Raw genomic sequence first — 18,577 nt, 5'->3', positions numbered from 1 at the left:
AACGTATTTGTGAAAAATGCAAAAAGTCACCGTTTAATTAGTAACTTTAAAATTGAGCATTAAATAAAAAAATGTATCAAAAATTCTCATATTTATAATTTTTATTAACTTATAAACGCTACCATTATTTGCGACTCTGTGGCATTCAAGAACCTCGTTACATGTGTCAAATCACATTTTTAGCTGTCAGATATTGTCATTTGAAAAAGATATAAAACATTTTTTTTAACTTGATTGAAAAATTTCAATTTTTTCGCTCATTAAACTATCAGAACTTACTGCACAATTTTTGAAAATAATAAAGCGAGGATACAGCTATAAAAAAGACGGAGAACAATAATTGATTGGAATAAATTTATATAAAATTATCATGGGTAAAGATAAGAGTGAAGCGGCAGAAGTTACAAACCAGCCGGCTCTTAGCAACACAAAATTAGTAAACTTACAAAACACTGAATTAGGGGGAATAAAGTCTCGCAAAAAGCCTAAATTGTTACTAGATGATCCCCGGTTTCGTATAAGGCCTCTACAACAAGTTGTCTCAGCTTGCACTGGAGCAATGATAACAGCAATTTTCAGTGAGTTCTTGTAATTTACGCGAGCGAGTTTATTTATGTTGATTTCAAACTGTTTTTTATAATTTCTAGTGACGCCTTTGGATGTTATTAAAACTCGCATGCAAGCGCAACAAACTCAATTGTCTAATAAATGTTTCTTGTATTGCAATGGCTTAATGGATCACTTATGTCCGTGTGACTCGAAATCACCATTTATTGGTTTAAAACCTCAACAACATTTGAATGGCACAATAGTAGGTACTTTTACAAATATTTTCTCTTGCATTAATTTTATCGATTCTTTTACTCTAGGATGCCTTTATTAAAATAAGTCGAGCGGAAGGTATAAGTTCCTTGTGGTCTGGTCTTAGTCCTACATTAGTATCGGCATTGCCATCCACTATAATTTACTTCGTTGCTTATGAACAATTTAAAGCCCGTTACATGGAATTCCATTACACATATTTGGCCGAAGTAAAGGGTTCACCGATGGGTCGTGATGTACCATTCCTTATTCCGTTATTATCGGGTGTTACGGCGCGTATATGTGCCGTGACAGTAGTTAGTCCTGTTGAGCTCATTCGCACTAAGATGCAATCAGAGAAAATGACATACGCACAAATGAACTCTGCTGTAAGGAATGTAATACAAACACAAGGCATATGGGGTTTGTGGCGTGGTCTGCCACCAACCATATTACGAGATGTACCGTTTTCTGGCATATACTGGACATGTTATGAAAAAATTAAATCGCATTTTAATGTCAAAGAACCTTCGTTTGGTTTTAGTTTTTTAGCTGGATTCATATCTGGTTCGGTAAATATTATAAAAAATTTGTTATTAAATTGATTAATAATTTCCCTATCGTATAATTTCGTCATTAGTTGGCAGCTACCTTTACTACACCTTTTGATGTTATTAAAACTCACGAGCAAATCGAGTTTGGTGAAAAAGTTATTTTTGCAGGTGAGTAAACTTTGACGAAGCCAAGATAAATAAATCGGAAGATTGTAATTTTTATTCCAGAAAAACCTGAAAAACAAGTTCCTAGTCGTACAATTAGTCAACGTTTATCCAGCATATACGCTGTCAGCGGCATGCGAGGTATTTTTGCCGGTCTTGGACCACGCCTTTTCAAGGTAGCACCAGCTTGTGCTATCATGATTTCCACATTCGAATATAGCAAGTCCTTTTTCTATCATTACAACGTAAACCAGTACAATGACCAATTATTATCGGCGAACAAACTGACGAACAAAAATGAGGTTTAGTTTAAAAATTAATTTAATTTTAATTTATTGTTATTACAGCTTTTCGGTTTATTTTTGTTTTGTACAGTTAATTATAGTCTCCTTATTTAGGATTATATGCTAATGTAGATATGTGCTCTCGTTTTCTTTAAATAACTCAAACAATTTGCAGATGCTTTAGACTTGTTCGATTTTTTTTTTTTGGTGTTTTTACTTCTGGAACCGTACGACACAGTAGCCAAAGTATTTAATTCACCAATAATGCCAAAAATCCTTCCACAAAATTTTCATCAAGCTTTATTTTTTGATTTATATATTATACTATATTCTCTTTGTTTGTACTCTCTTGAAAATGGTGCTTCATTATTACATAACTACAGTGCGTGACGCAGTCATATCATGGAAGGCAAATTTTATCAATTGCGATATTGCCGAATTATCGGAAAAATTTTGCTTTAGCGAATGCGCATTTATTTTCAAAGAATTTCATTTGGTCGATTTAAAAAAAAAAAAGTTAATGTCAAGTAGAAAATGCAGCACTGTGGTTAACAAATAAATACGGTCCACGCGATCCAAAAATTGCGATTGGCTTGTTAGGTTGATATCAAAGAAGAAGAAGAAGAGTTAAAATATTTATTAAGCTGTCTTAATAATTTATTATTCTACTTCTGTAAAATATTAAATTTATAGAAACGTGACAAAAGAAAAAAAAAAGTCTAATATAAGAAACAATAATCAACGTTTAGTGAGTAAATGGAAGGCATGGCAACTATATCAAAGAAATTGAAATTAGTTGAAAAAAAAGTCAAGAATGAAATACCTCGTGGTAAAGCAAAATCCAATAGACCTTGGAAAACGCCGAAAACTAAGTAATACTTCTTGAACAAGCCATATCTTTAACGGATCAAATAAACTCACTTTTGTTTCTCAGATTTGCCACCATTAAAAAAACCCTACCTCGCTTAACGTTCGAAAAGAAAATGGAATTACGTCGTGAGCTGCGTGCCATTAAGGAGCGGTCAAAAGAAATAAAGGATGAACGTAAACAAGCTGCTATTGCTAAACATCAAAGACAATTGGAAAGCGCTGAAAAACGTTTAGCCAACGAGCAACGTGCAGAAATTGTACAAGTCATTAAGAATCCCGCCAAATTGAAGCGCATGAAAAAGAAGCAAATACGTTTAATTGAAAAGCGGGACTTAAGTCAAGTGAAAGTGATATAAATTCATTAATATTTAGGTTCAAATATATATTTTTTAATACAATCAATAATTTAAATGTTTACATAAAAAAAGACAATAATTTTGTGAGCTTTAATTGCACAGTTTGTTCAGCTCTTTTCAAGCACCTCCGTAAGAAAGTATTGACCTGCAGTTTATTTTGCACAGTTTTAAATCAAGGCAGCAATCTAAAGGATTTATCTGGTGTTATCTATGACCCTTGAAAAAGATTTTGTGGGAATAAGTAGAAAGGAAATCAATTTTTATTTATTCGTAATGTGCTTCCAGATGCAGGTAAAACTTTGATCGCAATTACATATATATTGAAAAATGTAATATATTTCTAAGGATCCATTGATGTCCTGAAATTTTATGCAAATGCTGTGATCTTCATATTCTGAATGACGAAGTAGGATTGGGAATAACATAAGATTTGTGTGGATCGTACTATGGTCAATTTCTTCTTCCATTTTTTTCCTGGAATATGTCTTCTAAAGTGAATATTTTTCTTTGTGCCATGTTAGCACATGTGTAGGAATGCTAGCACTAGCCCTAACATTATATTTTTGAAGGCATCTCTGCGCTTACAAGTTAAATTTACTGCGTTTACATTGTATTTCGACGGCATCTCTGTTTTTACCCGCAAATGTAAGATAATTCGTTAGGAAATGATTGAAGAAAGTGATAGTTTGAAGATTACGAGGGCCGAATGTGTCGCTCTTGAAGGTGTTATGAAATTGGAAAACGAAGTCGAATTTTGTATAAAAAAAAGTTATTTTTTCATTTTTAGTCCTTGGAATTATATGCCGATGTTTTACATACAAAAAATCCCATAAAATGTCGATATTTTTGATCAGACTGAATAGTCGACTCAATTAAATAATGAAACAAATAGCTAAAAAAGTTATACTCAAATTGAGACGAACCCTGTATGCCCATCATCGATGTACACACAAAAACTTTGAAAGCTATAGCTGAAAGCCTAGGACGGTGTACATTCACGACATTTTACGCTGTACACATTGCCCGATGAAAGATTACTTTCCGAAAGTAAACAAAATAAAGCAACATCACGATAGCGTGATGACAAAACATAAGCATAACTTAGCGAATTGATTGATAACCAATAAAATGCAAAGGAGAAATTTGAATCGGCAAATGATAAAACCATGATATTAAAGCATTATGCAGGAATGATGAATGACAGGAAAGTTGCGATGACTTAAGAGCAAAAGTGAAACAATGCATCAGATTTAATATGGCTATATGGTAAAAGTGATTTTGATTCCTACTTAAGCAAAAAATGCGTGCATCACATATAAAGTTGCATATAAAGAGTAGTTGAGTCAGGACATTGAAATTACTTTAATCAAATCAAATGATTGCTAAAAGTGCAGGCAAAATTGCTCTTGAATTAAATTCAATAGATAATTAGCACTCTTAACTAACCTATCGGTTAGTAGGACTCAGGAATAAGTAAGAGAAAAAATGTTTCTTTTGCAAAATTCAATTTTTTCTTCAACATCGTGATCTTCAAACTTGTTGATCTAATATTGCGATGGCTTTTTTTATAGAACAGTCTGCCGACATCCTCAAATTATGCTTGAGCTACTATAATGATCCCATCATTTCATCTCAATTTTTTGCCTGCAGCATCTTTTTGAGACTTGCCAGCAAATAAACGTTGTTAAAGGCATAATTAGGGCACAATGCGACCAGGTTGCGGTCGCTCTCTATCTCTTTCTCTCTTGTCATCTCTCTCCAATCGTTGCACGTATAGCGGACATCTCTTAAATGATTGGCAATACTAAGAAAAAAAATTAGCCAAATTTGGAGACTACGATGAATGCGGCAGCAATTGAAAATTTAACCCTTTTTGTTACCATATCGGTGAATTTGTCCCATTATGAGCAAACGAGGCGATACCCATTTTTGATGGCCAACTTTTTATGTACTGCTTTTTGATATAATTACGCTGTAGGCGATTTTCAGCATCTTATTTTCTTTTTGTTGAGAATAATTTCGAAGATGTTTTTGAATATTTTTTTCATGTAGCCCCTCTACCGGGTCACTGTTTCACATCAGCAAATGGAGAAGAGCTGCCGTCATATCTTACAAACCAAAAGCCATCTTTAATCAAACCATGAAAGTTTCCCGCCGCTTTTAAGCGAAAGTAGTGTCAATAGCATGGAATTTTCATATACGTCATTCGAGGATTGTCAGTTTCAAAAAGTAATTTGGATTTGGTATCCATGTATCAAATCCATGACTTACCGACAGAGTGATGTATATAATTGAAGCGGAATGTATAATTGGTTGTTCCAAACCTATATGTATGTGCAATTTGATGATATGGAATGGAATCGATTTATTCACGTCTCATTGCTTATTGGATATTAAAGCAAAACTGCAATCAAAAGAAAACTTTATTGAAAAAATCTCCACATAAAAAAATAATGAAAAATTTTTATTCACACGTACAAAGAAGAGTTAAGGTTAAATATGCCACGGAATTTCAAATATAAAATACGAACATTGAAACAAAAAACAGTTATATGTTTAAAATAAAATATTTTTCTTTTAATAAGATTCGCTGCCTATAATAAAAATAGATTTGCGATTTTTTTTTTATTTATTTATTTAATTATTTTCGTTTTTTTTTTTTATTATTTAATTCTAGCATTGATAGCGCTGATGAATGCTGTTACATGTTATGCTGCTGCCATCTTACGCCCTTACTTATGGGTAATGGGAATCATAGTTTCACCTGAAGTAATAGCCGGCAAAGGAGCGTCTACAGTGAGTACTCCATCTTTACTTAAAGATGAACGTATGGTTTCAGGATTAACGCCTTTCGGTAATAAAAATTCACGATTGTATTCCCTGTAGACGCTTTTGGTGTCAGATTTTTCCTCATGTTTTGCATGAACCTGTCAAATAATTGATGATAACAAATAATGTTAGAATAAAACTTGTATTAAAATGATATTGTCACCGCCTAGTTTTATATTGGCAATAGGCAGAGAATTTACTTGACATTTTACTATAAGTAGAAATCTATATGTATGTATGGAGGCGTCACGCGCCTAACACGGTGTTTGGAGAGAACAGGGTACAAAATTTGCAAGTATTATAAGACGAATCCAAAGAATCAAATATGGGTTTTTTTCCATTGATTTTTCCTTTCATTTTTTATTTTTCATTTTTTTTATCATTAATAGGAAGCGTCCCTTTAACCAACTTTGCGAAGAGAAAAAAAGTAGATTAGCTGTTTGATGAAAATTAATTTTATCGATAGTTATTATTATTTTTTGATTTTTTTGTTGTTATCCATCATATAATGTTGCTTTTTTAAGTTAACTTATTTTGCGTACAAATAAATTCGTTCCGTTGAAATTTCTTTCTTCTTCTTTATTAAACATACCTGACCGCATTCCCAAAGTTTAAACAGACGGTCTGAAATGACAAATGAGTGGTATTGCAAGTTTTTCTTGTTGGAGAGTGCCAAAAACACACACCACATAGACACGCAGACGGACAGATATGACTAGATCAACGCTGATTCAGAATCTATATACTTTATAGGGTCTCTGAAGTCCTTCCTCTCCCTTTTAGGTGTTGCATGCATTAAGGAAAAAAACAAAATGAGTATAGCCCCATCCTACAGTGATGGGTATAAGAAAATGTTTCGACACAGCGGCAAGGCAATCGTGTTAAGCGGGGGGAATCCGTTTTTGTAAATGTATTTATTCAAAATTGGTGGTATATTATAATGAAACCGATGAGAATTATTTGAAAAAATCTAATTGGTTTGCAACAACAACAATAACAATCATTTGAGAAAAAGTGACATCAACATTATTTCAAATAAATCGAATTGAATTTCATAAGCTATCTTACTGGATGAATAATTGAATATGATGTTATGTATTAATTAATTTTTTTTTTTCAAGAGGATGATTCAAATTATTCATTCATTCACAAAGAATTAGATTAGAATGTGGGATGCCACTGACGTGTGCTTTGTTTATAATATATATAACATAAATTAAAAAATTTTATACACAATAGCTTTTTATTTATTCCTATTTATCCTTGACACCAATATATTAAAAATAAAAGAAAAAATAAAAAAAAAAAAATAGCTGAACAGATTAATACGCAATAAGTTTTAATATTTTCATCAAATACATATAAAAGAAAAAATGTCAGGTAAATTCTTCAAGATTTGCTTCGCAATGCGGGACTTATGCATATAAATAGACACGATGCGTTATAAAAATCTTACCAATAATTTTTGATCGACAGTCTTGACAACAATTTCTTCGGGGGCATATTGGCTTACATCGAAACGTAATTTAAGCACTTTATTATCCCCATCCTCCTGCGATTAAAAACAATTTATATTAAGGCAGATATTGACGAGGTCGCTTATATAAAAATGCATTACAATCTTACCTGAATTAAAGGTGAGTTAATATCCGAAATATAGTTCTGCTTCGGTCTAGAAGCGTTTGTTGCACTGTGCGTGTTTGTGTTAAAAATCATAAATGAAAATTAATTATAATTATTATTTTACTAAAGAAATAGTCAAGTTTAATTACTGCATAATGAGCGAACCGAACATGAATAAATATCTAAATAAAAACACACATACATACATACATACATACATACATCCACATATACATACATAGATACATCGATTCGGGCAAACAGTTTTAAAAGTTTTAAAAACAAAAACGGAAAAATTATATTTGCATTCGCTTCACATTTTGTTAGTGTTAACAAAAATGCCTTTTGTCATGTGCGGGATAAATTTATGAATAAAATCAAAACTGACCTGCCGGATTAATGGCAACATATATGAAATAAGTTCCAGATGTTAAACACACGCACATTTTACAAATTCTTAATAATAATAGTTTTCAGGTCACAGCTTAAATGACATGAAAACATGAATTTGGAAATTTTATGCATATTAACGTAATCGCTTATGACGGCAAAGTCCAAATAATTGAAATTCAAAAGAAAAAACTTTATCCAAATCCGAATTAGAAATGTTTTATATTCACATTTACTTTCAGAACCACAAAATGGATGATCACCATTTATGTATATGTTCGATATAACAAGTTCGATAATAACAAGGTTACTAAATAATACCCCACCAGTTTCCGTTGGTGGACGACAATGAAATTAAGCAATTTATCTCCTTATTAATAGGAATTTTTCGCTCAGACTCTACGAATGCAAATCACAATCGCATGCATAAAGCGTTCTTATCTCACAGCGTGGAAGCATGAAACAGTTTCATGACGAAAGCTTCCATAATATGAATTTAAGAACGACCGTCCTATTTACCTAATTATCAGTTAATCAATTTAAAAGCTAATTAAATCTCAAGACATTTCCGTTCAATTTTCAAAACGAATCCAAAATGTGCTCCAAAACAGGTCTGTTAACGTTCTATCTCGTTCAAAAATTGAGATAAGTGCAATGGTCATATAAGCAAAAAAAATTCCGTATTCGAATGTGACCGAATCTTTGACACCCACCATCGTTATCCTATAAGAGGCAAGAAAATTAAAGAATACCTGGTTTTATCTAAGGGCAGTAGACCGGTAGAGTAAATTGATCATTTAAGCAATCTTTACTGCGTTCGACGGAATTGATCTATACTTACTAATAGCCTATGGCTAAAAAATTAGAAGAAAAAAAAAAAGAAATATTGGGTAAGCTTGGGCAACCTGCTGCATCTATATATATATATATATATATATAGGCGCTATAGTCGATATATTCTATTTTTGGAATAAAAGTGGAAATTTATATCCTGCATGTGTTGTATTTTATGAGTAGTTATGAGAGAGTGAGCTCAATTTTTGTTGCTTGGGCGTGTCCTTTGATAGGCAATGTTTTCATTTTTACGAACGAGAGAATACTTACAACGAATACTACACTGTTGGGCAGATGGACAGACGAACAGACGGATATGCTTAGGTGCATTCCGAATTTGCAAGTGCCCAAGAATGTATACACTCTATGGGGTCATAGAAACATGTTTCTATGTTCTTATTAAAAAGCTATTGAGAACGCAAACTCAATTTCCTTACTCTATAATATTGGATAAGCTTGGCCAAGCTTCTGCATCTAAGTATCGCCTGTAAAATATAGATTGCATTTTTTTCGCGTTCATCTGCTGCAATTTATGCGTGATGAGCAAAAAGAAAATATTTTTTTAATAATTAATTTACGCGGTACTGTAGATGCGTCCTTCGGTCAATATGTGCTCATTTTCAATATCAACCTATGTGCAAAAATTTTTAATGCTTTTATCAATATTTAAATCTGACAGATTTGCTTTTGCATTGACCAGGACAATGTTTTGGCGCAGTCATTGCATAGACGTCACAGACGGATATATTAAATCAATTCAGAATTTTGATGCTGACCAGCTTTATGGGGTCTGTGAAGCATACTTTTATCGCGTTGTTTTAAACAGGTTTGACAAAATGAATCATCCTCCTCTCATCCTTCCTTCGGTGATGGGCATAAAAAAAATTGGGCCTGAAAAAATGGCTACAAATAACGCCACAATACAAAATATCACCTTTCGGTTCAGTTCTCAATTTTTACGATTATGAAAATGTCCCACATATATATATATATTTATATGTATTTATATGCATATATATATTTATATTTATATGTACATATATATATATTTATATGTATTTATATAAATATATATATATATATACGTATAATATGTGTGTGTTGTGATTATATACAAGATTTTCGATAAGAAATTAGTTTTAAATGATAAAAAAAAAACTATCGTAAAAATTTATCATTTAATCAATTTGCATTCAATAAATATGAACAATATTATTTATTGTTAAATTTAAATTAAAATTAATTGATGGAAATATGTAAAATTAAATTAACATAATGTGCGTATACTATATAAATATACATCAATTTTTATTAACATAAAAAACATAGTAACTTGGTAAGCCATTTTCATGCCTTGTAATACCTGCTTGTTGTTGTTTTAGTTGTACTACATTTGAAGTGAAAGTATTTGATTGATTTAAAGGAATGCACGAAGCCATAGTACATATTATAATTCGCATGTGGGAAAATTTTTTAAAAACAAGCGCCATTTTACAATTTGAAATAAGAAGCGTTAATTTATTAAGAAATAAAAAACAAAAAAAAAAAAAAGAAAAGAGAACACAACCATAGAATTAGTATTAGAATTGAAAAGAAATATTATTATTATTATTATTATTATTAATATTATTATAATTATTTATTTTTCTTTTACTTTTTTTTTTTGTTTTTTCTTAGAGCGTAATATTCAATGCCAAAGCATACCACGGTGAGGCTGATTGCGTTTATATTAAAGAAAGGAAATTCCAAAAATTTTTTTTGAATATTTTTATAGAAATGCAGATACCTCCCTCTTAAGAGTTACTCGGTTATTCGGTGGGGGATATTATTATATATTAATAGAATTACATATACGCAGAGTTTACAATTTTACAGTTACGTAAGCATACAATACAACTACTGTTTAAATGTTTGCGTAGAATAAGTAAAACAATTGGACGCTAAACAGAACTTATCAAATATTCCGTTTGCGTGGAAAAAGAAAAAACCTAATAATAAAAGGAATTTTTTTTTTATTTTATAATAAAAAAAAAATCCTCTCTCGAGCGTATAATACGTTTATAAGATGTATCAAAATATATTAGGACTAGAATTACAGAGTATATCGTCAACGGTCAAGGAATTTTTTTGTCAAACCTCGGTTCTAGTGTTAATTAGTATAGCGGCGTTCGCTTCCCATTACTTTATCCTGAAACTAGGAAACTAACGAGCACGGGATATCGTCACCATAATAGAAAAGAGTAGCTAAGGACATTATAGTCGGCCACACCCCACCATTAAATAACGTATAACACTTCGCTTATTACAGTTTTTCATTTATAATGATTCATCAAAATAAGACTGTGTATGAGGAGTGATCCGATCCGAACGCCTTTCAATACCGTTCAATAGCGAATCAAAACACGTCAGTGTACCAAAATTTTCTTCAAAGTATATTAAAAATTTCAATCGGCAGGTTGAATACAAAAAAATACGACGGACAGACGGATAGACAAGCTTAGATCTATTTAGAAAATGACTGTTAACCGATCGATATAGTACCACAAGTGTTGCAGAGTATAATAAGGGTAGATTGCATATATATATATATATATATGCATATGTGAAAACTATGCAAAACTATTCCCTTAGAATTAAAATCAAGTCCATCGTTTAGATTCCACGTATGATAAGCACATAACTTTTCTTTAATATATTTTGCAAACAAGTCGACCCATACCATTTCCATTTCCGGTCGCGTGACTAATGCCTTTTACTTGTTCTCAGTTAATGAGAAAAACTTGTAAACTATTGAAAAGCTTTACCGAAATTTCTTTCAGCTTCTTGTGCACTGTAATGACGAATATTGATTTTTGAAATTCCAAAATCGAAATTGTGTGTTATTGTGTGCCAAGTTTTGCCCATGGAATTGTAATCTTTCATCAATCAACGCAGATATCTGGATCCACAAATACTCCACGAACTAAATTGGTTTACAATAATTATATATATACTCCGTCCTAAACGTTTTGTAAATCGGAAATTTGCTCAAAAAATATCTAACTTGATACAAATAAAAATTCTTATTGGAATTCAGTCCGGTTTCGGAAATGTACTATGACCTGGTATTCTCAAGGAAATCCACGAGAAGTTTTTAACTATCTTTAAATGGCAAATGTAGGCCGAATCTTGATTGTTGCTGCCATGTTCTTTGAACGAACTTTATTCTCGCGCCAACTTTCTAAATAATATTGTGGCTTATCATTTTACAACTGAAGCAAGAGCTATCCTTCTTCAACCTATGAACTTTCCTCATAAAAATAAACTGAAATTGGATACAGTCTGTGGAGGTTAAAAGCTATCCGGAATTCTGCGACTTTCAACTGGAGCTGGACCGTTAACGTAAGTTAAAGAAAATCATATCCTGCTGCGCCTTTGGTACCCACTAATCGTATCGGTTCGTTAGGAAATGACCAAACTGATCGAGCGTCGAATTTTGCTGCCTCTTCAGTTCTAACTATGAACGACATCATGGAGAATTTCGAGCTTGAGAGAACGATATATTAGAAGGAAAATTAAAGAGAAAATTGTGGAAGCAAATCTACGATACTATTATCCTTAATTCTGCTCACCTAATTCCATCCATCTATCCACCCTACAAAATATTAACAAAATCCAAACGAAAGCATATGCGAGAACTCGCCTCGTAATCATACAATTGCAAGACAACATTGGATTCATCCCCAATCTGCAATTTTGGTCAAACTCTTACAACAAAGCACTGGCTTCGTGACTGTCCAAACTTTTTTTTATCGGAAGAATAGCATTCGGATTAACTAATCCTGTGGACATGGTAAAACTCCTCTACCCAATATCGAATTTTCTTTTCTTCAAATAGAGCCCCGACAGTCGTCTACCTTGCTTGTTCTCAATTTTTTTTCTTTTTTTCTTTTAATCTAAGAATTTATTTCATTAGACTAAAAAAATTATTATAACAATAATAATTATTAAAAAGAGTGCACAGTCACGCATATAAATATGACAAAACGAAAGTATAGCAAATAAATTTTTTATTTATTTACATATATATATGTGTACAGTGATGGACACGAATGTAGCACATGTAGTATCTGTACCTTTATTAGACGAATACTGGCTTGGGTCTTTTTTTTTTTTTTTATTCGGTCCTTTCTCTTACTAGTTACATGTGATCCAAAGTTAAGCTAAACTTACTTTGCTTTGGTCGTTCTGCTGCCTATGCAGGTTTCTTCTTCATATAGTTAGTACAGTTAATGCGGAAAAAAAAATGGTCTAGACAAAATCCTTTCAATACTTACTAATTGATCAATTTAAGTGAGTCAGAAAAATCCCACAATATCACCACATTTGTGCTCAAGCCAATCAGGTCAAGCATTACTTGCGCTTTAATTAAACGCGAACGCAAATAAAAGGGGAAGAGAGAAGCTGATTAAACCCATAGGTGACACTTTAGGACGACAATTAGACTTAGTTATGATGAATAAAAAAAAATTTTCTTTTGAGAACAACGCCTACGAAGTGTGCTAAACTCAGCTAGCTGCGATGAACTTTGCCCATTTATTGTGCAGATCAATGTTTCCCAACACAGTTCAGACCAATGCAAATTTTAGAGTTCACATAGCGAACTACTACAAAATATGATATTATATGCGGACCATTGAAGCTATTTACACGATACTTCAACGATATTTCTATCGCCTGCAATTAATTATCAATTATTTTATTTCATTTATCAAAAGTGCTTATGATATCTCCTTGCCAAGAAAACCTTGTTCGACAAGCCAAGCCGGCCAGCTTTTTCTTTTTCGACCAGTTTTATAAAGCACTTCCTTATCGACTTAAAAATTTACCTGAAATTAAATTTTTAGCAGCTACACTTTCACCATAGGTAACAATTTGAAATGGTATTTGGCAATTCCGAAGTATTGTGCTGCCAAAGACGATAAGATTTATTCATTCATAATTTCCTTTTTTTAAAAGATAAGATGGCCACCTAATATGGGCAGCAAACGTGGAATGTGTGGATTAACGCGGACCTATTTTCAATAACAATAATTATCATCCCGGTATATTATATTTCAGCTCTCTTTCCTTCTTTCTCTCTGTCTGGCTCTCTTTCTATCTCAGTTTTTATGGGCACCGAAATGACAAACGAGAACGCTATGCTTCAAAACCGAATATGGTTGAATGTTAATAAAAGCAAGCACTGAGGGTGGATCCTTTTCACATATATATATATATATAAATTTTAAATATTTTATGCTATGGTGTGGGGGGCCGGCTGTGTTAGTCATAATTGTGATTTAAAAGAAAATCAAAATAAAAAGTGTGACGTTATTCCGAAGCTATTCCTTAAGCCCGTTGCCAGGTAAACCAATCAACACAATTAAAACCTTGAAACAAACCAGGCGGCCAACATGCCAGCTAAAAAGCAATCAACAAATCATCCCACATGTTATAGCAACCATCCAAATAACGACGACGGCGAAGGCAACAGCGACGACGACGACGAAAACAGCAATCCTCTCACCGATGATGTCATGCAGCACACATGGTTGGATAGTTTAAAAATAAACTTTGAAACTTTTTATCGTCATTTTCGTACAGGCATGCATGGCTACGTACATTTATGTATCTTTCTATGTGTGGTAAGCAAATAAATTTGTTTGTAAGAAAAAAAAAAAAAAAAGAAAAAAAAAAGAAAGTAAACAAAAACCCAATATTCATTCGAGAGCAGATAATAAGAGTTACGCAGCTTTTCTATTCAATCAATTATTTTTATAAACGTTGGCGGCATCCACTGTATGTACATATAAGTAAGTTGTTCATTTTCCAATTGCATATTATTTTATATATATTTATTCGAATATGAGGGGGTAGTTATTATATATCATCACTTTGACGCTATTCATATTCTTGATCAGTGTGCGTTTACACACTTCTGTCTGTTTGACTGTCTGTCTGTCTGTCGGTCGTTACAAATGCAAAATGCAAAATTTTCAAAAAAGTTGAATTTTCCAAAGTTGAATGCACTCATGAACGCAATTCCAAGATTGCGAATATTCAAATTTACCCGATTGATAGACTCGATCTAAATCTACAACTAAATGCTTATTAAGACTAAGGAAAAATGGATACAATTTTCGCATGTACCCGAAATTTAATCAATATAATAGTTTTCGTATACATTAAGGGAATTCGGCTTGGATTGAACTTTTTTATAATAAGCAGTAAAACGTTCTTGTCCAATATTTAATTGCAAGATAAAGGAAAATTTCAATTGCTCAATACACGTGGTATGTCATATCGCAGATCATATATTTTATGTGTACTTCGTACACATATATGTCGTATATGTGAATTATATCTATCTACATATATATATATATATATATATATATATATATATAATATATGATCTGCTATATATATATATATATATATATATATGTTTAGATAAATGTACATAATATACATTTTATATATCGATTTACTTGTTGAGATGATTTTTGGACTTAGTGAAAACTATGAATTCAAAAAAACACTTTTGCAATTTTGAAGTAGACCGTAAAATTTTGCATTAATAGAGAATCGAGGGTGCGCCCACAAACATTAAAAACCGACATATATAAAAAAGATGGAGTATCAAAATAAGGTTTGCTTTTTACAACTAAGTAGCTATGAGATCACGCCATGATTTAAAAATGTACGACATGCATAATATATATTTACATACGTATATATATATATATATATAAAATATTGTATAAAATGCAATATATACCGGGAATGATATTTTGCTCAGTTGAATATCCGAAATTCGTAACGATGCGCAATAAGAAGATATCGCCAGCAAACACTGGTTGCAGAAAATTGTTAAATTTTAGTAATTAAACATTAAAGCAAAATAATTCACTTGGAACAATTCCAATGCAATTATTTTTTTCCATCAAATATGATCGACCACAAGGAAAAAATAGAAAGGCCTTTAGTCTTTAATGTTTTTTGAGCACAAAAAAAAAAGACCCTTTTTTTATTTGCTAATTGTGACTTTTTCAAGAAGTTGGTCTATATTTGGGAGTTAAAAAATGTCATATATATTCTCAATACACCTTAAAAGTCTAGCAAACAAACGAGAGATCTGCCAAAAGTTTATGTTACGTTTGGTTTATAGAGGGTTAAGGTACAGTGTTTTGATAGATAAAGATATGAAAAATGCAGCCATAAAAAGTATCAAGCCCAATAGCAATGATAGAATTGATTAATTCTAAATGTAAATATGAGTGAATGTGAGCTCAATATATACAAGAACACGCACATACAGAGATGAATGCACTGTAGACAACCGCATCCGCGCAGTGCACTTAAAATTAAAATATTTAAAATAAAAGAAAAAGTACAATAGGTGCTACTTTTAGTAAATGCATGTCAACTATGCTTCAAGGTCTTTACATATTCCTAATTTTTCTGTTTACAACATATTTTCGATAATTTTTTTCTTTTGTTTTTCGCCTTAGATACTAATGAGAAACTTAAAAATTGAGATACGCAAATGAACAGATCTGCCTTTACATGTGTGCCCTAAGCCAACAACATTTACAAGATTTCTAGATATAAAAAAAAAAAAATTTATATATATATAGAAAAAAAAAAAAAAATGAATATTTCTATTTTTAATTATATGAACACAACATTGTTAGAATGAAGACGCGCATATATACACCTCATGGTCATCCCGTGTTTTCGTTTATATATCAATTACACGAACATGTATTCTCATCCCATATATAAATCCAGAAGATTTTCACCATATGCAAAGTCTATACACTCGAACAAATATGCTCTCAACAAGTAAAAGCACTAGAGTGGATCACGATCCACCATTAGGTATATTCCACCACTCCAATTCAATTATTCAAATTAACGAAATTTCCTAAAAAGGCATTATATGAGAAGTGGTACAAAAAGTGGTCCGATCCGAACAGTTCGTTTCAGTCCACAACACATCAGCATAGTAAATTTCATCAAAATATCTCAAAAATTATGGATGGCAGGTTGAATGCAAGAGCATAAGACGGACAAACGGACAAGGTTAGATGGATTCAGAAAACGATTCTTAGTCGAACGGTATTATAAAATATGGATCTGTCTCAAGTCTTTCTGGACGTCACATATGCCCGCACAAGTATAATTAACCCCTGTATCGCGAATGGTATAGAGAAGAGAGCTAACTGCTGTCATGATCTGATCCGATCGTTATGAATAAAAATGTAATGTCGAACTACGTATTAAAATCGCATATTCTAATAAAGATCTAAACTGTATTTGAGGTGCAGAGGGAGCCAGACCTTTATGTATTTATAGATTTGAAACTTCTGATTTCAATGTCAATTTGAGTTATGAATTTCATACATTTCAACGTAACAGGTGTATTATAGAGAGAAAGAGGTGTGTCTTTTATTCAAAAACTAACACATAATGAAAACGTTTACCGCAAAGCATGTTAATGAGAAAAATGATTACATACACATATCTTATAGGCATACATATAAATAAAATGTGTGGGAGATGATTTCAGATCCTCTTGATGTATGATTACATTTTTGAAACTTAGGGCAGAAGCCCTCCAACAACCATTCGTACATATTTTAAGATCATTTCGTCAACAACAACAAATTCTCAAGAAACGGCAAACGCATTGTTAAAATAAAATGTTCAATTTTTGCAAGAGTACTTAAATTTCGATTTACATAAACATTTAAACAGTAGCCGTTATATAATGCGGTATCTATACAGAGATTAACTTAGATACTTAGAGATATATACAAAATAGAGGTTATCGCTATCAAATAATAAATAATTTACAAGACCATTACAAATGTATATACCTGGTGCTTTCAAAGAAATTTGATTCACGGTTCATTAACTCGTGACGAAATTTAGCCATTTCCTCTTCCATCTTACGCATTTCGGCATCGAAACGCTCTCTAATGCTGCTGAACTCCGTATCAATAACGCTAAAATCCCCCAATTTGATCGGAATATTACGTTTGTTAGCATCGGCCATTATGAGAATAATTTAATGGTTTTGCAGAGAAGAACGCTATTAGTTTCTTATTGAGCCGTTAAGTTAATACAGGCACAAAAATTCTTTTGGTATGGACAACAAGTTATTTTTAGATTTAACACTACTAATGGCAGCACAGTACGATTTTAATTTCTCCGGAACCACTCCGCGCAGTTACGTATTTCTTATAAAACTGTTTTACATATCACGAAGAAAGTTGTTTTTATTTGACATAAAACAAATAGTGATGCCACATTTTGCGATTTGTCTTACACTCAGAAATATGATTACCACATCGCAAAATTTTATCTTAATTGTATATATATAACATAGTGCGTACTAATATATGCATTTTGTTATTATTAGCAGTATATAACAGCAAGTTAAATTCAGATATTTTAGCTTTTGAATTCTTCATCGATTAGTCTCCTTTGCGATTTTATAAATGTAATTGTGAAAATTTGAGGTGAAGTCTTTAAAAACATGTCGGTTGTTTCGATTCAACAGTAACGAAGGCATTTATATTTTCTGTATTATAATCGACGATTTGTTTCATTCTTCATATGACAAAAACACAAGGTATTATTGACTTCTCTTAAATTAAAGGCTTGTAACAAATTGTTTTGTAACCGAGGAATGATTTTCTCTCATGAAACTGTAATTAGTTTATTTTCTATCATTGAATTTGATAGTAAAATTGACAATTTAATAATATTCGCGTTCTTTTTCTTTACCGATAATTTCGTGCTAACGACTTTTTACTTTATCATTTTTGTTTTGCAGTAT

At 31.9% G+C, this 18,577-nt stretch overlaps 3 protein-coding genes across 4 annotated transcripts; 2 read left to right on the top strand and 1 right to left on the bottom strand.

The window, feature by feature from the left end:
• The first annotated feature begins 116 nt into the window (after positions 1–116).
• Positions 117–2,068, top strand: LOC119639821 (solute carrier family 25 member 40-like). The gene is made up of 5 exons (XM_038037496.1): positions 117–578; positions 648–811; positions 870–1,373; positions 1,442–1,523; positions 1,584–2,068. The coding sequence occupies exons 1-5, from the start codon at positions 371–373 to the stop codon at positions 1,826–1,828; spliced, it is 1,203 nt and encodes a 400-aa protein (XP_037893424.1). The 5' UTR covers positions 117–370; the 3' UTR covers positions 1,829–2,068.
• A 392-nt stretch (positions 2,069–2,460) lies between these two features.
• Positions 2,461–3,133, top strand: LOC119634682 (coiled-coil domain-containing protein 86). Its single transcript, XM_038028983.1, has 2 exons — positions 2,461–2,676; positions 2,739–3,133. Exons 1-2 carry the CDS (start codon positions 2,561–2,563, stop codon positions 3,028–3,030), a joined length of 408 nt encoding a protein of 135 aa, XP_037884911.1. The 5' UTR covers positions 2,461–2,560; the 3' UTR covers positions 3,031–3,133.
• Positions 3,134–5,636: 2,503 nt separating this feature from the next.
• On the bottom strand, positions 5,637–18,005 carry LOC119634671 (heat shock protein Hsp-12.2). 2 transcript variants are annotated; one of them, XM_038028961.1, is made up of 5 exons: positions 17,613–18,005; positions 10,070–10,093; positions 7,486–7,549; positions 7,316–7,411; positions 5,637–5,957 (listed from the first exon to the last, which is right to left on the bottom strand). In XM_038028961.1, exons 1-5 carry the CDS (start codon positions 17,789–17,791, stop codon positions 5,763–5,765), a joined length of 558 nt encoding a protein of 185 aa, XP_037884889.1. In that variant the 5' UTR covers positions 17,792–18,005; the 3' UTR covers positions 5,637–5,762. The 2 variants fall into 2 exon arrangements, with proteins under 2 accessions (XP_037884889.1, XP_037884897.1); XM_038028969.1 differs by lacking the exon at positions 10,070–10,093 and having other exon boundaries at positions 5,638–5,957; positions 17,613–18,004.
• Positions 18,006–18,577: the final 572 nt, after the last annotated feature.

This window comes from Glossina fuscipes, unplaced genomic scaffold, assembly GCF_014805625.2.
Source record: "Glossina fuscipes isolate IAEA_lab_2018 unplaced genomic scaffold, Yale_Gfus_2 0, whole genome shotgun sequence".
Lineage (NCBI taxonomy): Eukaryota > Metazoa > Arthropoda > Insecta > Diptera > Glossinidae > Glossina > Glossina fuscipes.
The sequence above is the reverse complement of the archived record's forward strand: the minus strand, read 5'-3'. Positions and strand labels throughout refer to the sequence as shown.